A 24,206-nucleotide genomic window follows, 5' to 3' on the forward strand; every position below is an offset into this window, starting at 1 on the left:
TCACTTCACCTGCTATGATGCTGTGTGCATTTCATTTCTGTCAAGAGTATGTACAGTTAGGGTTCATTCGCCTCATTATTTTGTTACATCTACGTTACAGTTAACCAGTCTCTCTAGGAAATAATAAATAACCGCTTTAAAAAACAATTGCCGCCTTGCGTTCTGAGGATACACTCTCCATTTGAATTTAAAAAAAAAACAAAAAACAACACTCCACCATTATTATGAATTCTCTGGCTTTGGGAAATAGAATTTAGACTCCACCAACTCTCATTCGTCTGTCGGGATTGATTTTGCACTGCCTTCCATAAGGAGATTAGAAAGCAAAAGGCTGCAAAATGGACACTGCCTAATGCTTTGCTTCCCTAGTCCTTCGGAATGCCAAACCAGATGAACAATGTTAAATCTCCTCCAGTATGTAGATTATACCTACACCTAGATACTTTTTCTGTGACTTTTCCTATAAACCTTCCAGTTATCTACCTCCATTTTCTCCTGAAAAATCATTAAAAATCCTCCTCACTTCCAAAGCAGACTTTCCAAATCAGTTTTAAAAGCTCCGAATTCACCATTTTTATGCACAGGAAGTCCTTCCTCTGTCAGAGCTAAGCACAGAGTCCTGCTGTTGTAGAAGACAGACAGAAGTCTGCAGGGGCCCTCCCCCATCCTCTCCACCCGGCCTCTGAGAACATTTTCTATTTCTAAAAGGTTCTAGGAGGAGCCCCGTGGTGATAGAAAGGGGTGGGTCGGCTTTTAGGGGCAGGCAGAAATGATTCTGGAAATCAACGTAACTTCCCACTCCCCTCTGCTCCCACAAGAACAACTAAGAACAGCATAGGAAGAAATTCATCTCTAAATAAAATATTAAAATAAATGGGAGACAGTTTGCCATCTCCTTCTCTGCCCCGTGTTCATTTCTGCCACTATGCCTTCCTCCTCCCAGAAAACTAGAGCTAGTTTTACCTCATTTACATGTCTTAGCCTCTGAGAAGCCTGAGCTAGCAAGTGAAGGTTGAAGTGGTAGTTCCTTTGTGCTAATGAACTAACAATTTAAATTTCAGTTATTTTGAGACAGACTCCAAAGTAGTTAGGGGTGGGGGTGGGGGGGGGGGAGGAGGTGTCTTCTATTCTCCATCTTCCTTGTCATCCTTAATGTTTGGGTCTGAAGATTTTATATTTTGGTCTCCAAAACACAAATAAAAACCTAAAGGATCAACATAAATAAAAGTTTATTTTTAATAATAAAATTAATGTTCCTAGTAAGGAAAAGATAGTGTGTCATTCCTTTAGCAGTACAAACAATCTTTTATCCGAAAGAATACATTGGGTTTTATTGTGTCATTTGTCTGGATACAGACTCAGTGGAATATCTAAATGATACCCTGCTCTGAACTCCAAGTTGAAAGTAAGTTTTTATTATACTTGAGGGAAACAATGGGTTCAGCTGCTTATTGCAAGGAGCAATTGCCAAGGGAGAGTTAAACTCAATTACTGTAACCATACTGAATAAAAAATACTGCCAAGAACAAAAATACGCCTGGGTAAAGACAGCCACTGAATAAAAAAAAATCGACATAAAGCGTATCAAATATTTATTTATCTGGGCAACAAAGGACTATGATACATTGACAGGCATGGAAACTACTGCCAGCACAACTCAATACAATACAACTAGAACTGTTTCCAAAATGGCCAGTGAAAATACAGAATACCAGGTGGTCCCAAATGTTTGAAGTTCTTTGAACAAAAAGAGAGAAAGAGAGGAAAAAAATATCCCTAACCCTTGGTTTAAAGACAGTACCCATTTATTGCTCAAATGATGCTTTTAAGGGAGGATGGTGGAATAAAATTAACTTTTTCCCCCTCCCCATAATACATAGAAGGGTTATGAAACCACTCAAGTTTAAAAATCTTTCCCAGGTCCAATATCAATTTTTCTTTCCGTTCAATGAAAAGCTAAATGTAATTCTAATTGTATATAAAATGTTACTTTACTTGTTTTTTATTTGTTCAGCTGTTTCATTGTCATCTTTAACATGCTAAATTCATGAATCCCAGAGGAAAAAGGAATCCCCCCAAACCTTGAATTTCTAAATAAGTACCATGAACCACATGAAGAACTAATAGGGAAGATTCAAAACCCACTAAACAAGAGGTAAACGAGATCACCAGATAAATAAAAAAAGGCTTAAAACAGACTCACCATATTTACACTTCCCATTAAATTACACATAAATAAATATATACAGAGACATGAACACTGATTCCCTTATATAACTGAATCGTGTTGCCAGAGAAAGTTCAAGTTGGTCGCTTTACCTTGAAGAGGAAAAACTTCTACAACTGAGACATGACATGGAACTTCGTGTATTTGTGTTCAAGTTTATTCACAATACTGATAAAAATGTCATTATCCTTTTGCCTTTTTTAAGTATGGCTACAATCTGAACTGAAGTATGTAAGAGAAGGTGGTGATTCAGTCCCATGAAGCTCGTATAATTTTTTTTTTTAATTTTTACGTTCTTTTTTTAGAAAAAAAAAGTTTTAAGTTTTTGTTGTTGTTGTTGCCATTGTTGATGTGTGGGGGTTTTTTATTTATTTAAAAAAAAAAGAAAAAGTTCACAAACTCCGACAGAACTTTTCTTTGCTGGCTTCACGGCCTGTTCTGTTCTTAGGCTCCACATGAGGGCAAAGGGTTGATGCTGATGGGGAAGTTGAGGCAGGGCCTGAGTCAGCGGGGGCTGCCCCACTGACAGCGCAGAGCAGTCCCCAGACTCCCAGACGGGAGGGCTGAAGGCGGCGGCGGCAGCAGCAGCAGCAGCAGTAGCAGCAGCAGCAGTGGGGGGTTGCTGATCCCGGGCTGTCACCTGCTGGGGGTGGTTGGTGCGGGTGAGACCGAGTGGGTGGGCGCTGGGGGGAGGGGCTGGGCGGGAGGAGAGCCTCACTTTCGGTGTTTCTCCTCTTTGTCACTGCTTTTGGCGCTGTTGTCCGTGTGGCTGTTGGGGTTGTTGCTGAGGTACATTTTGTCCATGGCCTTGAGGGCCTCGGTGAGATAGTTCTGCAGGGCCGTGACCGCGGCGCACACCGCCGGGCTGCCGAAGCCGTGGGAGATGAGGTTGAAGTGGGTCAAGCAGCTCTGGATGCCGGGCTCCAGGATGGGGTTGGGCCGCGAGTTCCCCAGAGGAGATCGGTCCTGAGCCAGCAGGTCGGTGAACTCTTTGCATATCTGTCTGCAGCACAAGTGAAGCAGAGAGAGAGAGAGAGGGAGACGTGAAACTCCTCTGGGGCAGCACCAGCAAAGATAACCTTTCTCCCTACACTTACCTCTGCCGGGATCCAGCAGACACTGACCTGACCCAAGACCCCAGCCCTAGAGACAGACCTACAGTGGCCACATGCTGGAAGCCCCAGCAGTGTCCACTGAAACATCGCCGCTCCTTCTTTAAATATTTCCACTAATGTGTTCGGTCTCTGTCTCTGTCTCTCTCCCCCTCCTCCCCCACCCGCCTCTCAGTTATACCAAACTTCTGACCCCCTCCTCTCCTGCTCACACCAAACATCCTAGTCACTGGAAAACATCTCACACAGGAGAAGAGCACAAAGGACAGTAAGAGGGACAAGGAGTCAAACGTAAGTCTCTCTTCAATGGCCAGCAGCATGCGGCCATCAGCTGTCCTGTTGAAAACATTAGAGAGACCCTCTTCTCTGATCTTCTAGAGAGACCTCAGCAGCAGCCTGTGGGATCAAGTCTCCACTCATTCACCTTCTAATCAGTTGCATGTGAACAGAAAGGCAAAACTTTGCTTGGGATTATTTTGCCTTTTTTTTAAAAAAAGGCATGAAAAACCCATTACTTGGGGATATTCAGAGTGGCTTGGAGAAGAAGAAACAGTCATTTCAGTTTCCCAGTCCATGTCTTTCCTCATACATCAAAATAAAATAAAACTCTCTAGGGAAATTGTGAACATGGGCATGCTTCGAAACTAAGGAAAGAGAAAAAGTTGAAATACAGGAAGATGAGGCCTGCACACTGGAAGCCCTGTCTCTGAATGTGGGAAACAAGGATTAGCTGGGCCTTGGGGATGGAGGTGGGGTGGGGGGAGGGAGAGGGGGAATGGGGAGCACGAGAAGGCCGCCTTCCCCAAGGCTGATGATGTCCCCAGGCCAAACACTGTCCTGCCCCAGGCCTCAGCCTCTGCCCTCTGGTTCCATGCCCTCCTGTGACGTGCACTTTGATAATTAAAGGCTTCCAAACAAGCCTTTTAATGTCCAGAAAACAAATCAAGACAGTCATTTTCTTTTCACATACCACCTGGAGAAGCCTATCCAACCCAAGCACCCATGGGAATTTAACTTGGGGCCATTTTGAAACCTACTTGATATCTTGCCTGTGGGCTAAAACTTGTGGTGTGTGTGTGTGTGTGTGTGTGTGTGTGTGTGTGTGTGTGTTTGACTTTCCAGGAGAAAGGAAGCAAGAAATGGGATTGGGATTAGGGTTGAAACTAGGACAACTTCTGGTTTGCACATTTTGTAGGCCGCTACTTAATCCTTGCCTTTGGATTAACAACTAAGGGTTTACATTGATAGAAGACAAAAACTGACTTGGGCAAGAGAAAGAAACTGATATAGAAAAGCCTGTTTACTCCTTTGATGACTTGATTCTGGTCTTCTGAAACAACATAGTCACAAATCCACACTCAACTTCTATCAAATCCCTACAATCCCCCACCCCCACACACATCAATTGTTTGTGATGGAAGGTGAGGCAGAAAAATGGACACACACAGAACAATTCTACTTGTATCTCCCATTTAAAATAGATTATGATTTATCAGATTGTGTTTATCAATATTTACATCAACAAAGCTGACTAACACAAAAGGAAAAGAGAAAAGTGAGAGCAAATTTGATTTTTGTTTCTCTTCACAATGAGACACAGAGACCCTGAAGAGGTAAGCGCCTTACTTTGTAGCCAGGAGCATGTTTTTTCTTGTCACTTGCTCATTGGGATCGGAATGTTGTCGGTTGAGAAATTCAGCTACTGCTTTGGCAGGAAATTCGGTTTCACACACGTACCCAAAGTCCCTGGCTAGGTGGACGGCTTCTCCTGGCAAGAGGTGAGAGGAGGGAGGCGAGTGCAAGAGAATGTAGAGTTGGGATCAAAACTTCCTCCCAACTCCCTTATTTTCTTAAACCAGATGTTGAAGGAAACACAAAATACTTGTTTTCTCATTTCAGGCATTTTATTTCCTTCTCTGTAGAATCTGGTGGATGCAGTTATCAGGAAAAATGGCCACTTACCCTAGAAGGCCAAGATGATTTGAAAATGTAAATCTCATCCACTACCCTCCAGTCTCATCCCCACCCTGATAACACTTTCCCAACTTCTCTTTTAAAATGTCTCTTGTATTCCAACCTCACACCTATCAACGCATTCATAAATGGTATGCATAATTACTCCTTGAGCTTTTCTGCAAGGTAACAACTAAGGGTTTACATTTTAACTTGATCGCATATAATTATCTGTTCATCCAAACCGATTAACCAAGAGGATTTGAGGGTCACTCCACTGAGTCTGTCTGTGTTGTTGATTTTCGAATCTTTGGTTTTAATTTCCTGAACCAGTTGGTTTTTACTGCAGGGCTTCCTGCCATTAGCTCCAGCTCCGGAAGAACGCATGCGCCAATTAGAGCATCAAAGCCCTCTCCGCAGAGCTTGTTTCCATAAAATGGAGCGGATCACAAACAATAACAATTCTCCAGAAACTGCCTCCCTGCTACAGGGCTCAACCCCAAAACCCACACATACTCTCACACTACACCCGAACTCATAACTACTTTTTTTTTTTAATGCATATAGGTCTTTTGGAGTATGGATAGAGCATTTTCTATGTATTTGCATTATTTTTAATATCATGAACATAATGCTACTGTAGATAGTTTCTGGCACCGAACAAATGCTTATTACTTAGCAGTTATATTATTGTCATCTTTGACACCATTTTCAAATGGTTTCATAGGGTTCCTCCTCAAATTTACAGTTTTAAACATTTTTAGTTATTTACAAAGCTAGAAGTTGAATTCAACTGTATTGTACCTCCTCAAATAGAAAATGCAAATAAGATAAAATGCCTTCTGTAAATATAAATGGCAGTTTTGAAATCTGCCTGATAATTTAAGTGCCCTTTCCCCTATCGCCATAAGGCATTTCCAGCAGAACACAAAGGAAAATGCAAGAGAGCTATATATTTATTCCAACACACTCAACTTAAGCCAATTTGGTGTCAGAAAAACTTAACAGCAATCTAGAGGAAGCAGGAATCTGAGAAGATTCTGGTGATAGTGCATCTAGAGCAGGGAGTGAGGATGGGGTTGGCTTTTGTTTTTGAGGGGTTTGGAAGCATGCATGTGTGTGTTGTGTGTGTGTGTGCAGGCATGCATGTGTGCGTGTTTAAAACTGCCAGGAGAAACTTTTCGCAATGCTCATCTTTCTTTTTTCTTTTTATATCCAAAACAATTCAAAGTCTAAAATCACTCACTTTTCTTCCCCTCCAAGTAAAGAAGCACAATTAAAGGAGAGATAAGGGAGCATATGTTTGGAAAACAAAAACTAAAAGGGTATATAACCCTGAGCTTTCAGGATGGTCTTAAATCAGGATGCAGGTCAAAGATTCCCAAATTAATTCAGGAAGTAATGGTCACGCATTTCTCAAATGCAGATGTCAGAATACCTTAAGTGATTTACTGCTGAGCTCTATAAGGGAGACAGGAACTTGGAGAATATGCAGTTCTTAAATTTTCACATTGTTTAGGTCAGAATTGGGCTAGGGAGGTGTAATTCTGTGGCAGAGGGCAAGAGGAAAGGAGGATAGGAATAAATGCAAATAGTTTTTTGACATGCAAGAATTTCATTCACTTCCTGTTACATTCTCTGGAAAAAAAAATGAAACTGCCCAATTGACACAAAATACAACCAAACATCTGGCCACTAAGTATTACCCACTTTCTCAGAAGAAACTTCCCTCTTGTTAGCAAGTAGACTCGCTTACCCTCCACGAGTGAAGTGAGCAGGGTGACATTGGCAGCTTTGCGTCTCCCTGCAGGCAGATTTAATCCTATTTTGTCCAGCTTTTCTCTTAAAGATCTTCCTCCATTTTTAGACTTCGCCCTGTTTCACAAATATAGGAAAGCGATTTAGAAAACATTGGGTTGCTCTGCATCATATTATAGTAATTTTGACAACTTCCTAAAATTAAGAATCACAGCCCCGAGATATTTAAGGGAGGGAAAACTAGGAAGAAATGGTACAGAAACATCATCGGAGACAAATGCTTATTAAACTGTAAAGCATCTTCTGTGTTCAGTTATTATTGCAATTATTGTGGCAGGTTGGACGGTTTTGATCCCCCAGCTCTCTAAAGAATCACAAACAAAAACAGCTCTCACCTCTAGGGTTTAAGGTACTTTTTAGTTCAACTGGTCACTGTATATTTTCCCTGTTGTTACAATCACATAAATCCCAATGGGGTCTTTAAATTGTCTTTGTAAGATCTGCTGTTAGGTTGTTCAGAGTAACCAAAGTTATCATCACTCTCACGTTTCTTGCTCTGGCTTTAGCCCCAACGGGGAATTCATTTCACCAACTGTTTACATGCCATGTCACCAGCCTAACTGGAAATGTCAAAAGCTGATATCGGCCTTTAAAAATTTCACTGATTTCGAGACAATGGAGGCAGTTCTAAATAGATGTCTAAATAGACTTCCATAATCAGAAAGTGGTTAAGATAAATTGTTTAAATAAAACAGCAAATTAATTAATTTCAGATTTTATTCCCTACTCAAGTGCTCTTTAATTGTGTGGATTAGATTATACTCCCCTAGGTAAACAGTCTCCAATACTGGGGGTGGGGGAAGGGGAGGAAAAGGCAGAGGGCGGATTCAGATCTGTGACAGTGAAAGATTACAAAGGGACAGCCATATGACTGTGAAGGAGGAAGAAAAGATTAACATAGCTGATGTTAAAACCTTCCGAGAATGGTTTTATAGGCTTTGAATGGGATACACCTATCAGAGCAGAACCAAGTCTCATAGGTGGGTATATGAGTATCAAAAGGATAAACTTTTGGTCTACTTTCTTATTTAGAAAAAAAAAAAGGAAGAAAGTATTTATCTGGGAAAGCTCAACACAAGACCCTCCATTGGGTGGAACCCTAGAAGGAAGCCCACAGGAGGGAGAAACCTGCCCTGAGGGAAGATGCTTCACCTCGCTGCCGCTTATAAAATTTTATCTACGAAATGAATCATTCCGACCTCGCGGGGGTGAGGCCACGTATGTAACATGTATTCGTCGGTAGTGACTACACCTAATGCACTTAAACGTGCCTTGCATGCAGCCTGGCACACATCGGGGCCGCCATGCATCGCAACCACGAATGCAAGTGCCTTGGGCGCGGGGAGTCACCTTCGGTCCGAGGTGGTACTGACCGGCGGGCCTGGCGTGCTGACTCGAGAGAAAGCAACTGCCTTCTACTTAAAATTCTATTCTAGGGACGACGGGTTACCCGTCGGAGACCCTACACGGAGGTCAAGAAAAGTGAGGAGCCCGAGAGGAAGTTTTCCGGGGCCGGCAAGGTGTGCGCACGGAGGTAAAAGGCAGCGGCACGGCGCCCCGCGGCTGCCGCAGCCGGGACTGAGCTCAGGGCGGAGCGAGCTGCGCGTGCGCGCCGGGCGGGGAGGGAGGAGCCGGAGGGCCCAGCGAGCGCGCGGCCGCCACCCCCCCCCGGTCGCGCGCCAGACCCCACCCCCGCGAGGGGAGGGGCGGAGAGGGCGGGCGCGCGCCGCCTCGCCCCGCCCCCGGCTCCGCCCACTCCATTCCACGCCTTCTCCCCGCCCCTTTCTCTTCCCGCGAAGGGAGGGCCGCGGCGCGAGGCCCGTCGGCGTCGCGGCCCGGCGCAGGCGCAGTGTCGCCCGGGCCGCGGGCGGGGAGGTCGGGCCGCGCAGGCCTCACCTCCGCAGCACTCCGCCCAGCAGCGAAGCGTTGAGACACTCGGGCGGTGAGAGGCGCCGCTGTACTTCCGCCACCGTGACCTTGTACTTCGAGGTGGAGCTGAGGAGCGAGAGGCGACCCGGAACTGAACAGAAGACTTCGTTGGGGTTCACGACGCCACCGAAGAGGTTGTCCTTGTTAATGGGGATGGCGGAGACGGCGTTGCTGTTGGACTTGGACAGGGACACGGGGCCTGCGGAGACAGACCGGAGGCCGTGTGTGGGAGCCGGGGATCCCGCCCAAGTGCTGCCGGACACGACTCTCCTCCCGGCCGGGGCGGGCGCGGCAACCCCCCCGTTTCTTCCAGCACTGAGAACTCCATGGCTCCTTTCCCACCTCCTGCCCTGCTCCGTCCTGAGAGCGAGACTTCTCCTCGGCGCGCCTCACCCCCCGGCCTGGAGGCGTCCCCGCCCAGCCCACCAGCCAGGCCTGTGCTCCTGCCCGGACCCTTTCCTTGCAGCCTCGGGGTGCTGTCTAGAGATGGTGGTGAAATTGGGAGCCGCTGAGCTCGCAGCATCCGAGGACAGGGGGCCCCAGACAAGGTGCTCCAGCACGGGCTTGGGGTGCAGGGGAAGGGATTACGTTTGCAAACCAAGAGCAAGCAAACTACGTATGTGTCCTTTGGAGTTTTGTGGAATGAGGGGTTTAGTGTTGGGGGGGGGGGGTACTTCATAAACCTGTAATTAAAGTCAGCCCAGAGTTTAGATGGCAAATCAGCCTGTAAATGAGCATTTTCAGTTAAGGCACCAATCTGGGAAGTGGTCTGTGGACACACAACACGTGCCCCATCCTTTTGAGAAACAGGCCCTTTCCTATGTTTAGTTTTGAGAAAGACTCGAGTTTTGAAGAGCCATTCCAAGCCCCGTTTTGTACTAGAAGGACAGGCCTAGCACAGAATACTTTTGTTGAGCAAATAGTTAATAGCCCTCTGCTTAAGCGTCCTCATTGGGAAGGCAGGGAGGATATATTACTAGTTAAATTCATTAGCTCTTCATGGTTGGACCCATCATAGTTAGAAAAAAATTTCAAGTCCAGCAGAAAGTGTACTAACGTTACATTTCTTGACACCAATATAATTCGGATGCATTCATAACCATTTAAGTACAGTATGCATTTGTATTTTTAAAATCCCACATGGAGACATATATAAAAATATGTATACATTCTCATTGCCTTACTCCTCCCTCTTTAATGGGATATTCTAGATGTATGGAGAGGTGGGGGGCTCTAGTTTTGGATAGATCGCTTGTGACATTAATAGCTCTGGGGAGGCTAATAGAGACAATAGGAGTTAAACGAACTCTTGAGAGATTACTAATAAAAGAGCCAATTATCATGTCGACTTGGAAAGAGCATCTCTTAAGATTTATCCCTTGCACATCTAATTTGATGTGACAAAGACTTCACAGATGCAAAAATGAAACTCTAAACTAGCTAACAAGCTGATTGGGGTTAGAAATGAAATGAGAACAGTTACATAGCATTGGCCTCTGGTGGTGCCTAGAATCCTGAAATGTAACATTGCCACTATAACAACAACAACAACAAAGCTGCTGTGAAAGCATTTAATCCAGTAAACTTTATTTCTACTCACTAAATACAATACAAATTACAAATCCATCCAAATCCCTGGACACTTTTAAACAACTTTTTTTGCTATGAACAATTATGCTAACAATCCTGACATCTCCAAGATGCTAATTTTAACCAAAAGCCAAATTTTTGTTAACCTAATTCACAAAGTTTAAAAACCCTTAAAGAGCTAATGAGAAATTGAATTGAAAAACATGGAAGGTTTTTTTTCTCCTTTGCTAAGGAATGCTATGTCTTTTTTATCATCTGCCCTTATATCAATAGTAAATTATTTGCACTGTTTTAGCATATCACTTCTTAACACTCCTGGCCACTCACACAATTAAATAAACTATTGAAACATTTCAAAATTGAAATGCCACTTCCAAATCAGTTAAACTATTACACATTTTATGTGTTTGTCCAGATATCATTAAACTATATTAAATCATGAATCAGAACAAAGCTAGCCTGTTGCCATTGCTAACCTACTGAAAGCCGATCATTCAAGCACTGCTGTTCTATGTCTGTTTGCTAATTCTGAGCCTTTAGGAAAATCGTATTTGAAAAAAATAAATACAGCTCTGCAAGTTCTTTTAAATAGCACTATGCCTGTAAGGACATGCTTGGAATGCAAAAGGAAATGGCTTACCTTTCTTAATTACAGTTTGATCTGGGATGTTAATACCCGGGTCTTCTACATGCTGCAACAAAAGGATACACATGGATGTAAGTGTATAATCAAAACAAAAGGAAATGAATATTCCGTGCAAGATGGGGGGAGGGGAAGGTGTAGAATCAAAATTCCCCCCTTATAGTGGCATTTATATATAAACATCTCATCTTGGCTTATTGGAATCTGGGGCTTTGCAACTCAAGAGGTTTCACTGCACACCCACGGCCAATTTCTCCTCCTCCCGCAAATAATTTGAGTTTGAAAGAAGTGGGGGTTGGGAATAAAACTTTCTTTGGAAATTAAAATCAAGTTTTGGAGCAACTAATCTTTTTCACAATCAGTTCAACCTTTTTAAAATGCACCTAGCATTACTTTGGCGCCTCAGTGGCTTTGGACTTTTAGTGATTCAAGGGCTCAGCAGCAAAAGCCAGAGAAACACAATAGAAATGACAGGCAGGACAGGGGTGTGCTGGAATCGCGTTAGGTAGTGTGATAAACAGCAAATGTATACACACATCTTCCCTTATGGAAAAATAATATTTTGTGTTGTCTCTTTTGAAAAAAGGACTACTGCCTACATTGGATATCAGATAGGAATATAAATGTTTTTAAAAAACAAACACAAAAACGTTTGAGGTTGTTTCTGTTGTCCAACAGCAGATTTGTTGGGGTGGGGTTTTCTTTTCTTTTTTTTTTTTTTGCGGATGGATGGGTATATGTGTGTGCCAGAGTCAAAACGTGATTAGAAAGTAAAATGAAATCATGTTTTCTAATGCAGAAACTGACAGGCAATATAATGTCTGGCTGTGTTTACAAATTAGCACCAGGGCTGCTGAGATAGAAGATTTCGCAATCGTTACCAAACACAGGCATTACCATTTAAAAAACTATTACTTCCTTCTCTAGTCTTTGTCCAACAATAATACTGATTCAAACATTTTCCATTCTGTCTTGGATTTATGCTCCTGTTAATTGTGCCTGATCGCAATGATTCCGGGTGGATGGTACTAAGTTGCTTTATTACAGGTTTTATTATACTCAATGCTCTCATTTGTAACTTGCCTAAAGTGCTTCTGGATTTAAGTATAATTAAATTGAGAAATGTTCAGAAATGAGTACTGCTGCAGTTCTTGTGTTTTAACTATATGGGGAAATATGATCCCTTTATGCATGCACCCTAAACTCATAAAGTAAATGTAGTGTGGCATAATACTTTTATTTGTGTTATTTCTAGACCTTGTCCATACAGGGAAGACTGTTAAGTTTAAAACCCCACTGAGATATTAATGATTAAATAATTTTCACCATCGATTTGATTTTCTTAAATATTTAGCAGTCATTCTTATTAAAGGTTAACTGTTGCAGCAATGGGAAAATTGAAAACAACCCTTCTCCTGACCCAAATTCCTTTGAAAGAATTTTTTTTCTTCTTAAAAGGTGGGGAAGGGAGGGGGAGAGCAGCAACTGGGTTTCCTTGTTTTCATTTGATCTTTAGGTTAATTTCTCCTACTGACCAATTTCACCACAAAGAGGGACTATACAGGTGTTAAGAATTCACACCAACCACTTTCGAATTTTTGCAAAGTAGAGCAATTCTAATCCACAGTAGTCTCAAAAGCTTGCAACATTATTTTGCAATTCAAATATTTCCAAAGACCAGGCTAGGAAAAGGATTCAGAGACTCTTTGGGAAGAAGTAAAATGATCACAACTCCCAGGCTTGTTTTTTAATTGTGCTTTTCTCAACTATTGCTCCTCTCATTTTCCTTCCCAAGAACTGCACTGTTTAGTATTAGCCTCTAAATACATGTTCGAACACACATACACACACAATGCTTACTAAACCCCACATTGGATCAAGTTCCTACATTTCTGCTTTCCATGCAAGGCTGCTAAATATAACCAACAAATTTCAGTGATTAACTGAGCTAAATGAGAGATGTAATAAATTTTCTATTTTCCTATGTAACTTAAAGTTTTAAATTCACCAAGCAAGCAGGTAAGTTCATCTGACCATTTTCTTTGCAATCTAATGCAGTAATCATTAAACTGTCAACGGACATATTGCTGCAATATTTGATGCAGTAATTTGAAATAGCATTTCAGCAAAAATCACATCCAGATACATTTCCTCTCCAAAGAAAAGCAGCATTAATAGAGCCTTTACAGCTTTAATAAAATTATTGGCTTGTTCTAATTCCATTTCAGGAAGGTTGTGAGGAAACCATAAATATGTAGAATTGAAGCAGAGATGCTGGTTTAAATTTAATTTCAGAAAGTATTTTCAAATTATCAATAGCTGGTTTACATTGTAAAGAGTAAATGTGCTAATATCATGCTTATTAAGAGATCATTTTAAACTACATTTATTGATAACTGAATTAAAACTCAAGTAATGTTGCTCAATAGTTTCAGAACATTTAATTTAATATGGGGTGTAGCAGGTTCTGATAGGCGTTTGGAACCTAGCTAATGATTTATGAGGTCAGCACTTAGCACCCCTAGGAAGAGAAGAAGGCTGCATTTTAATGTCCCTCTGCTCAGATTTGCTACTTAACTATTCCTTAATCAGGGTAGGGGATACACATAACTTTCAGATATCACTAATGCTTGTAAAATCCAGTAAAAATATATTTTTCAGTGTGTCTTGTACACTTTCTTTTGAGTTGCCAGGGCATTTAATGAGCTCTTTCAGTTGAATTTAACATCTTTTTCAGGACAGGGAGAAATCCCAACGCCAGACTCTGAGGTGGAATTAGATCCTCTCCCAATCGAAACCGTTTACTGTCTTGGAGAGGGGAAGATATTGTGGCATCCATCTGATTTATTTGCGTCGGTGGAAATGGTAATGCTGGCATTGTTTGAAGGATTTCCAGGAACCATTGTTCTAGGGGCAGAACTCTCAACTTATTTTTAATTTTTAAATTCGGTTGCCTAGGTGGGTCCTTCAAGCGCCCGCCCAAAAAAATAAAACGACATTTTGAACAAGTAAACAGCACCGAGGGAAACCCGGCCCGCCGGCTGTGCGTCCCGGCACCTTCCCTGGGAGCCGGGAAGGGCTGCCCTCGCTCTCGCGCCGCCCGCGCGGCCTCTTACCGGGACGTCCTCGATGGCGTGAGGCAAGGAGTGGATCGGGAGGTCTCCGAGTCCGGAGCCAAGCCCGTGCGGGCCGTGCAGGAGGTCCTCGTGCCGCCGGTAGTCCCTGCGAGGGTCCAGGCCAGACAGCTGGTGGGGCAGCCCCCGGTGCGTGTGCAGGAGCCCAGACTCCTGGCTCTGCCTCTGGCAGGGCCAGCCCGGGTGCTGCGGCTGCGGCTGGGCGTGCAGGGGGTTCAGGCTGTAGGGGTCGTTGACGTGGGAGTAAGGATCTTGCGACTGGGAGTAGATAGGCTGGTAGGGCGGGGGGAAGTAGGGGGGCTGGAAGTCGGCATTGGGGGTGTGGGACAGCGGCGGGGCGCTCGTGTAGGGAGATTGACCTACAGTGCCCAGCTGGGGCAACCGCGCCGTCCCGTTGCTGGTGCCGTCGTGACGGTCCTAGGAGAGAGCGAGAGGAGAGCGAAGGAGTCAGGCGTCGAGGTACAGCTGTCCGCACGAAATCCACTCGGCGGGACTGCGTGGGAAGCCGCCCCTTCCCGTCGGCAGGCCGCAGAAATGAGCTCCAAGTTGCTCCTTTTGGAAAAGGCCCCAGAAGCGAAGCGGGCCCTTCCAAAAACGCAGGAAATTAGGCTGTGCAAAGGTGGGGCGTAAGAGACTCTCAGCTATTTCTTTCAACGGCGGGGACGGGTAGAAAAGGGCCTCCCAGAACGGAGCACGATAAGCTGCGGCGGGAAACCTCCCTTAAGCAAAATTAAAATCCCTACTAAATATTAAACAGTAGAAGCGCACCCCCCCCCCCCGCCACACACACACACCATTTGAACTGCGTTGTTTACCTTGTTCCATCTATTTGGAGGGAAAAAATCATACACGTTCAAAGACTACTAGCATTTCATGACTATTTAAATAGAAACATTTCGTAGTGGGGCTATAACGAAGCACACGTTTAAATTGCGAGCTTAAAGGTTTTAACTGCAGGTTGGGGTGGGAGGGAGACTCTGCCTTGCCCGTTTCCTCAGTTAGGAGCCCCCTTCTCCACAGCGTCGATTTACCATCTGGATGGGGAGAAGGGGACGTCTAGTCAAGGTTTAAAATAGACTCAGCCCTCTTGGGTTTAATGAGAGAGGTGCGCCCCGGGGCGGAGGCCCCCACCCCTTCCACCCCAGCCCCAAAAGGCAGAAGAAACGCCTGACTTTCTGTTCCTCTACTGAAATTCGCTTGCAAAACAAGTGAACAGAGTTGATTCCAGGGAAGGCGAACCCTCGGAGGTTCGTCCCCGGGCCCCTAGGGTAGGGGCACATCGGGCTGCGTTTTTTGTGTGTGTGTGCAAACGGATTTAGCACCCAATGTTGAGCACATCTCAGGAGCCAGTGAAGACGCCAGGAAATCAAGACGAACAAGGCGAGGAACACGCCTTGGGGAGGAGCGGCGAGGTAGGTCTGCGCGCCGGGAGAGGTCGAGCAGGGACGGGGTATTGGAGGATGGAAAAGAGCAACAGAGGGAAATGCAAACGAAAGGGGGTGCCCCGATGGAAACCCGGAGGTGGAACCCGAGGTCTCGCGCAGCCCCGCCGCACCAGGTTTCCAGACTAGAATTCCTAAGGAAACAGGGGTGGGGGTGGGGGTGGGACTCACCATAGCTGAAAAACTGTGAACTAACATCTGCGAAGAGTCTGGGGTAACGAGTCAGGGTGGAAAAAAAACAAGCAAGCCTGGAGAGCCCGGCTGCCCAGCTGCCCGAGTGCGCCCCACACAAAAGGCGCCGGGAGTCCGGCGCCACCCCGACTCCAGTCACCGCGCCGACGCTGCCGCTAGCGCTGGAGCCCCGCTCTGGTCCATCCGAACTTGAACCACCGATTCGAGCGGCGCCTTCAGCAGGTCGAACCCACGGTCTCTATCTTTCCGTGATCGGCTGTGATTCAAAGTTCCTTAGAAAATGAAAAGCCCCCCAAAAGAAAAAGTGTGTGTGTGTGTGTGTGTGTGTGTGTGTGTGTGTGTGTGTCTGTGCGCGCGCGTGTTCCTTAATCCGTGTCTCCCCTCTTTTCTTAGTGGCGGCTTCGCTTGAGCTTCTAATAACCGCGCTGGGCAGCGTTCCTGGAGCCTCCTAATAGCAGATATTCATGACTATTAATATTACACGAATACTTAATAAGGGAAGAATGCCTGGAAATCGAGCGTGAAGCGGAGCGGCAACTCGCGCAGGAGCCGGCTCTCAATGCAGTCCATTGACGGGAGCCTCAGTGTAGCAAATCGGAGGTGGGGAGCGGGAGCGCGAGAGACAAAAAGCGGGCGAGAGAGGGAGCGGGCGAGCGCGCGGGGGGCAGCGGCGCAGCGTCTGGCGAATCACAGGGAAGGGGCAACATTTTAAAAGGGTGCAGGGCATGCAAAAGTGAAAGAGAAAGAGGGAGAGAGGGAGACGGAGGGAGAGAGTGCAGAGAGGGAGAATGTGTCTGCGCGCGTGTGTGAGAAAGAAAGTGTGGGCGAGGGAGAGGAGCCCGGAGTGGGAAGAGGGGAGGGAGAAAAGGAGGGAGAGCCCGGCTGGAGGGAGGGAGGGAGGGAGGGAGGGGGGAGGAGGGGGAGGGGGCTGAGTCGGAGCGCGCGGAGGGGGAGGCCGCGGGGAAGGGGGAGGGGGTAAAGGAAGCGAGTGAGGACAATCGGACCTAAAAGGCTCTAGCAGACCTCGGGATATCGTGGGGGCCGCGTGTCGCTGGCTGGAGCTACCGGGGACCGTGTCCGGGTGTTCCACCGGCTCTCGGCACCGGAGGTGCTTCCCTGCCCTCTCCGGCCGCGAGCTCCTCCGCTCCGCAGCCGGGCCCGGGACTCGGGACTCGGCTGCCCGCTGCCTCGCCGCTCCTCCATGGCCCGGGGCCCCACCCGGGACTGACCCTCGCCTCGGCTGCCGCTGGTGCTTCTCTCGAACACCCGGGGCTGTGCGCTCTGCCGCCCCGCCCTCGGCTCTCCGGGGCAGGGGCTCGGGGAGGGGAGCCGGGACGCGGCCCCGGGTGCGCGGAGACGCGGGGCTGCCCAGCCTGGACGCAGCTGGCGCAGACTCCCGGCTCAAACCCGTCCGACTGGCTGGGCCACTCCCGCCCGATGCCCCCCCTTCTCCCCCCCCCCCCCCGGGATGACACGGCTCGTTCTCTCCCTGAGCGGCTGGGCTGCCGCCGCTGCCAGCCTGCCCGCCGGGTTGTCAGAACAAGCGGCACCTCGCCTCCTGCGTGTCCCTGCAGAGCCCCGACATAATTAGACAGCCCCGAGCCGGCTCGGAAACCCGAAATCCCTGCTCCGGCACTCGCCCGCCGCAGCCAAAGTTGTTGAAACAGCCTTCACTCTATTTCCTTCCCCGTCTCGTTTCTCATCATTTTATTTTTCTTTTTTGCCTCGCTCACACACATTCACACGCGCCCCCACAGGGTCTCTCTCTCTGGGGGTGCAAGTTCCTCGCCTCCCACCTAGGTCCCATAGGCGCCCAGCGCCGCGCGGAGCCGACCCAGAGTCCAGCGCCGGGAGCTGGGTTTTGGCCTCGGAGAAAGTGAACGCCCGAGCCTCCGGCCACAGCCCGGGCCGAGACAATTCACCCTAAGAGACTTAAGGACTGAGTTTCACCCCATTAGCTCGCAAAGGGCACCCCCTGTTCTGACAAACAAAGCGGCTGGTCTGATGTGGGGTGTCTGCACCCCGCGCCGCGCACAGCAGGAGCCCCAGAGAAGCGCCGGTCTCGGAGGGATGTCACCCCGTGCCCCGTGGGGGTGGGGAGAGCGAAAAGAAAGGGCCGGGGAAAGGAGAGAGATTTAAAATAGTCTACAAATAGGAGGGGAAGGGAGACGGGTGGCACAACGTTCACAGAAACCCAGGTTCCGATTTCGGGGAAGACAAGCCCCCTGCCGCTGCGCCCGCGCAGACCTCCACGCCTGACACTCCCAGCTCCAAATACCAACAAGAAAGGAAAGGGGAAAAAAGAGCAAAAGCCGGGACTGCCACCTATTTATTTAGGTAATCTCCGGCCGCGGCCCCCCTCCCCCTCTCGTGACTCATCGACTCCTTTCGGCTGGGGTTGTAAGGGCGGCGGGAGCGGCGGCCGCCTGGCCGGGTCTCAGCGCCTCCCGCGGGCGGACCGGTAGTGCGGGGGGCTCCCCTGGCTGCTCCCCAAGAAACCGAGCTCCCGGGACCCTGGGTTTTTTAACGGGCTCCATCGGCCCCGCTGGCTCCTCGCACCGGAGGTCGCGTGTAGCCCCGCCAGGATTCCCACGGTTACGCAGCCGACTGCCGGGCGGCTGCAAGGGCAGATGCGTGGGGACCCGGGAGCCGGGAATCTCCGTGCCGCGCGGTCCCCCACCCCCACCCCATTGAGGCGCCAACCAAGTGGTTCGGAGAGAGAAGCGGCGCGGAACTTCGTGCATAGAGAGTACCTGGAGCGGGCCCCGCAGCAGTTTGGGAGAGGAGTGATCTCAAACTGAACCCGCTAAAAGGGAGATGCAACCCAGCTTAAAGCGAAGTGTACGGCCCCCTCTCCACAGAGAAATGAGCCTTTTTTAAAAAAAGGTTGGGGAGGAATAAATAAGCAAATAAACAAACAAACATTAAGGATCAGAGAGGAAGTTAAAGAAGGTAAAGGGTTTTCTCTTTCCTTTCTCTTCCTGGTGACTTGGGCTCCCAGAACCTCGCTAGAGACACGCGGAGTGCACGGGCGCGTGCCCTATTGCCAGCAATTGCTTCAAAAACCCATGCTTGTCTCTCTTCTCCCTAGTCATAGGCACAGACAATGTTGCTCAGAAAAGGGGGGAAAGTGGGACACGGGCTTCGAAGGGGCGAAATGAAAAGGGGAGCGTCCGCTGGCTCCCTCTCCAGCCTCTCCCCGGCGTTCTTCAGGCGCACTGGAGAGGCGGGCGCTGCGCGGGGCAAAGTTTGTCCCACCCGCACTTCTCAGCTGGCGGCGAAAGGAGGAGGCGCGGGAGGGTAGAGCTCGGATCCAGAGGCCGCGAGGATAACTGAGCCGGCGCCGCGCTTACCTCGCAGTCCTCGTACTTGATATTATCCGTCAGTTTCCAAAGCATTTTCATGGATCGGCGTGAACTGATTTGCCCCCTCTCTGCCTCGCACCCAAGTGCAGCTACTCTCGGGGTAAGCGCAAAGTGCCGGCTGTGACGGTGAGCGGAGGAGGAGGAGGAGGGAGGAAAGGAGGAGGAGGAGGAGGAGGGCAGAAAGGGGGAGGAGGAGGTCGAGGAGGAGGAGGGTGAGGAGGAGGAGGCGAGAAGGGAAAGAGCTCCCGTGTGCGCTCGGAGATCTCCCTCTAATGGTAGAAACTTTTCCCTTTTCCAGCTCTTTACCAACAGCCTAATCGCCTCATTAGCATATCAACAATAATCCAATTGCTCGCCAGCAGGACTCTCTGCCTCCGAACCAGGTATAAAGGCCTCTCTCGGAGCCGCCAACTTGCTCCCTGAGCGCACGCCCGCCATTGAGCCCTTGAAATCTCCCGAGCCCCGCCTCGCGCCCCTGCCCGTCCCCCCACCCCCCATTCCTCCCCAGTCCTCTACTCCGTCCCCTCCTAGAGGGAGAAGCCGGTGCAGAGGCCCGGTTCTGCGCAGAGGCCGAGCGGCCGCGCCCGCGGCCAGGCTCTCGGCCCCTCTCCCCCACCTCTGCTGCCAATAACGGCGCTGTCCTTTCGCCCCCCTCCAATTTCATTAGAAATTATCCTTTTCGCAATTAAATATAACCACCAAACCAAGATCAGCGAAGTCACTCCAGGATTTTTGCCCAAGAAAAGATCGCCTCCGCCGGGGCGGCCACCGCCTTGGGCCACAGAGGTCTGGGCGTTTATTGGCTTTGTGCTTCACCCCCAGGTTGGAGATTTTGCCGAACGGCCTCAGCCGCTCGGCTGGGGTTTGCGATTCTCTAATTGCCGCGTGTAAAATAAAAATTGTACCCTGAAGAGGTTACTTGACGGCTCCAGGAGTTCAGTGATTTTCCTCTCGTTTGTAGGAAGCTAGGGCCGAGCGAGAACTCAACGTGGTGTTTGGACTGAGGGTTTCCCGGGCGTGATGTGGACAAGAATACAGAACTCCTACAGAGGCTCGCAGTCGCTTCTGGAGTTGAGCCGAAATACATGTGTGCACTTGCACGCATCAAAATAAGTCGCTGGGAACCAACTCTTCGCTGTGCTAATCTGCTCCAGTTTTCCCAAGATTCCCCTTTTTAATTAAAGCAGGGAGAGTTCCTTCATGATTTGGTGGTGTTACCCACGCGGGCGGGCGCGCTCGGGGCGCAGTGCCCGGCTGCCCCGCAACCGGAGACCGGGCAGCCGTTCCCGCGGCCAGGCTGGCCAGTCTAGGCTCTCCCCCTCTACACAGGGGCCTGCTCACCCCAGGGCTTTATTTTTTCTTCAGTTTTAGCAAAATTTTATAAAAAGAAAGAAAAAACAGACTGGTTCTCAAAATCCAGAGTAGTTAATTTCTCTGGCTGAGCCTGCTCATTTGCCCTCCACACAAAAAAGTTTCTGTCTTTCTCCCACTTGGATACCGAAAACTCCCCAACAACAGTAGGTCTCGCCTCAGAGCTGCTCTACTAACGACCTCAGATTCCCTCTGGCCGTGTTTCTTGAAAACCCCTCAGCCTCCCAGATTTCAACGGTGTCCTCAAAGTAGGGGAGAGGCTGTTGGAAACCGGAGCTTTCTCTAACAGGTGGAAGGAGGCAGAGGAGCGAGGACCCCCTCCCACAAGCCGTGTGGATGGGCAATTCTCCCTCCAGAGGACCGCAGCAAACTTCCCAGGACAGGCAGAGCAGGCCAGAGGCCCCCAAAAAGTTAGAAAGAAGACTAGCGCTAGAGGGGAGATTTAGACTCGGAGGGACCCCCTCCCCTCATCTGAGCACTCCCCTGCCCTTCCTCCCCCGCTCCCTCCTCAGAATACTAGCACCGTCTTTGGGCTGAGCCCGGCGAGGGCCTCCCCGAGGCACCTCACGCAGGAAAGGGTCAGCTCTAGTGCTGGCACACTCGCCCTCCGGGGCTGCCCCGGGGTTCACTTTAAGTGGGGAGATGGGCCGCTGGGAGGACTGACACCTTCCCAGCCGTAGCAGCAGACGCAGAGCGTGATCTGTAGGCCAAACCCCAGGCCTGGGAGCATGGATTTCCCACCCCCTAAACTGCGCTAAGGCGTGTTTAGAGGAACTCTTGTTTCGCTTTCTTTCTTTCAGTTTGCGGACTGGGGAAGGCAAAGGCTCTTCATCTTTTCAACCAGCCCCTCTGGCTGCTCCGCACCCCGCCGACCGCCGGCTCTGCACCAGCCAGAGCTGCTAAACTGTTGTTGTATTCCCGCCGAGGGCGCCTTTGAGGTGCAGATTGGGGCCTGCCGGCTCAGCGCCTCCGCCGGTGTCCTGGGCACCAAAGAAAGGCCCGGGCGAGCACCCCGGTCACCCCTGGAGCCAGCGGAGCGGCGTGAGAGGGCGCGTCATTACCACCACAAGTCGCTTGTTTGCATGTCAATAGTCCTGCCTAGCCAGAACCCCAGGACAGCAGCGCCAGGCCTAGGGTTAGGGGGTCCAGGCCAGATTTGGGGCCGTGGAGAAACTAAGAGCAAATATCTGTGTGAGAGACAGAGATACGGAGAGAAACAAAGAGACAGCGAGAGGCCAGAATGACTCTATTTCCTGCCCTTGTCACTACCCAGTCGGACCCGGGAGCCCAGCAGGACAACCCCAGAGCATCCCACTTCTCAGGACCCCAAATCCTCAGCGCCCCACTTAAGATCCAGGCTTGCCACCGCTTGCCAAACGGTGAGCCCGCAGGAGCCAGGCCCAGGGTTCACTCCTTTCCCCTTCAAGCTGTAAGCTCGCTGCTTCTGAACCTTAGCTGGGCCTACCGGAGGCCTAGACCCAGGCCCAGCCTTCACTCCCAGCGCCTTCTCACCACCGAGGAATTCAGAATTCTGCAACAAAGTTCTTCCGGCTTGAGGAGGAAACCTAAACACCTCTGCCAAAGCACTTCCCTGATCTTCACCCTCCAGAGAAGAGAATGAAGACCAGCCCTGAGGCCCGCAGGGACAGGGGAAGGAGAGCCGTGCTATCCCAGGATTTGTATTTGGTGTGAGATTTGCATCCTGAAACCACAAAGTTAGTCTAACTTTGGGGATGACCTTTTATTTAGTGAGATTTACCTGGTGGGGAGAGGCATAAGAGCTCACGGTTGGTTTTTACAAAGTGTAAGGAAAGAAATTAGGATTGCGAGATGACTTCCTTTCCCCAAACTCCCAACGAGTGTAGTGAAGACAGGACTTCTCTGAACTTTTATTGGCCCAAATTTGAAACAAGTGAAAGAACTCGACCCCCAAGGAGTAGGCCTCGACTTTTCTTTGGGACGATCAGGGCGTTTGGTTCCAATCGACCTGCAAACTTTTAGGCACATGGAGCCTCGCCCTAACCAGGCCTTGCTTTGCAGGGGCAGAAAAAAAGGGCCCCGGGGTTCCCATTATGAAATCGGAGACAGGAGAGAGGCTGCTACCCTCACCAATCCGGCCAGAGCCGCCCTGGTTCCCACGGGGAACACGTCTGGAAGTCAGGACAACTCTGGACGAATGCTCCGGATGCCGGGTCAGGTCGTGGCTCAGGGCGGGCAGAACCCGGAGCCTAGCTGGCCTTGCGGTGCCTGAGGCGTTGATTTCGGAAAATTTTAGATCTTCTGCCTCATCGCCAACCGTTCACACACACCCGAATCCAGTCACCCCATCAGGAGCCCAAGAAGCGAAAACTGGCTTCAGGAAGCGGACTGAGTGAGAAGCTAAACTTAGCGCCAACTCTTTTAAGTATTTCCCCAAAGAACATGCTCGCCCTGCGACCCTTCTTCCATCTGGGCCCCTTTCCATTCGCTACATCCCCTGGGTCCCCAAAACGTGGAGACACGCGGAGAGACAGGTGCACCAGAACCCCACTTCACGCGCAGCCCTGGGGTCTGGGACAAGACCGAAGGCGTAGCGAGCAGGGAAGTCTCCTCATGGCGCACCACAACCCCCGCCCAGCACCCTCCCTCCTCCTGAATTAGTCATCCAGCCCAGTTTCCACCGAGGAGGGGGGGAGGGGGGCTGCCTCGCAAACTACAAGTGACCCCTCCCCCGGGGGCCACCGTTGGAGCGTGCGCCGGACTTTCCCCAGCGCCCAGCCCGCGGGCAGCGCGCGTTGCCCCCAGCGCCTCGGCTGCCGCCCGCGCGCGTCCTCCCGTCCTCTTTCTCTCCTAGGAACTCTTCGGGGCGCAGCCGGGCGCGCCTCACCTACGACTCTCCTGCCCTGGGCCAAGGCTCTTCCTCTCCGCCTCCCCCTCCCGGCACCCTCCCCCGTCCCACCCCCGCCCACCTCGGCCCCAGCCCAGGCAAACCCCCGTACCTGCCAGTCCCCCATTTTGGCAAGTATGGACATCGCGTCTCGGCGCTCCTGGCGACGGGTCCCCGCCGGGCATGGGCTGTAGGGCTCGACTGGGCCCGCTCCCTGGAATCGCTTAGGTAAATCCTCCTTTTTTACCTGCTCACCAACATCTCACCTGGTCATAAAGAGCTGGGTTGCTACCTGCCGACGCATGCGCGCTAGCCCAGGAATTCACTTCGCCAGCTCCAGTCCCTGCGCCTCGCGGAGCTGAACTGGGAAGTGATGGATTTATAGCCACGGCAATCTCGCCATCAACTCCAGCTTTTCCCAACAGCCCCAACCCGCTTTCCCGGTCAGTCTCTGCCCTGGGAACCGAGGTAGACTGCCTGCCAGGGTGCACTGGGCCCGCTGAGAGTGTGAGAGCCTGTTTTCACACTCAAGCATTGGGGGCATCTACACAGTCTTCCCACGGC

General features: G+C 49.6%; 1 protein-coding gene across 5 annotated transcripts; it reads right to left on the minus strand.

The window, feature by feature from the left end:
- Positions 1–1,575: 1,575 nt before the first annotated feature.
- On the minus strand, positions 1,576–23,911 carry TFAP2A (transcription factor AP-2 alpha). 5 transcript variants are annotated; one of them, XM_079776968.1, is made up of 8 exons: positions 23,755–23,911; positions 14,766–14,823; positions 14,389–14,626; positions 11,270–11,321; positions 9,007–9,238; positions 7,049–7,167; positions 4,966–5,107; positions 1,576–3,230 (listed from the first exon to the last, which is right to left on the minus strand). In XM_079776968.1, the coding sequence occupies exons 1-8, from the start codon at positions 23,825–23,827 to the stop codon at positions 2,942–2,944; spliced, it is 1,203 nt and encodes a 400-aa protein (XP_079633094.1). In that variant the 5' UTR covers positions 23,828–23,911; the 3' UTR covers positions 1,576–2,941. The 5 variants fall into 5 exon arrangements, with proteins under 5 accessions (XP_079633094.1, XP_079633092.1, XP_079633091.1 ...); XM_079776966.1 differs by having other exon boundaries at positions 14,389–14,823; positions 23,755–23,907; XM_079776965.1 differs by lacking the exon at positions 23,755–23,911 and adding an exon at positions 19,394–19,649 and having other exon boundaries at positions 14,389–14,823.
- Positions 23,912–24,206: the final 295 nt, after the last annotated feature.

The sequence above is a fragment of the Cnephaeus nilssonii genome (genome assembly GCF_951640355.1).
Source record: "Cnephaeus nilssonii genome assembly, chromosome: 7".
In the NCBI taxonomy this organism is placed as follows: Eukaryota; Metazoa; Chordata; class Mammalia; order Chiroptera; family Vespertilionidae; genus Cnephaeus; species Cnephaeus nilssonii.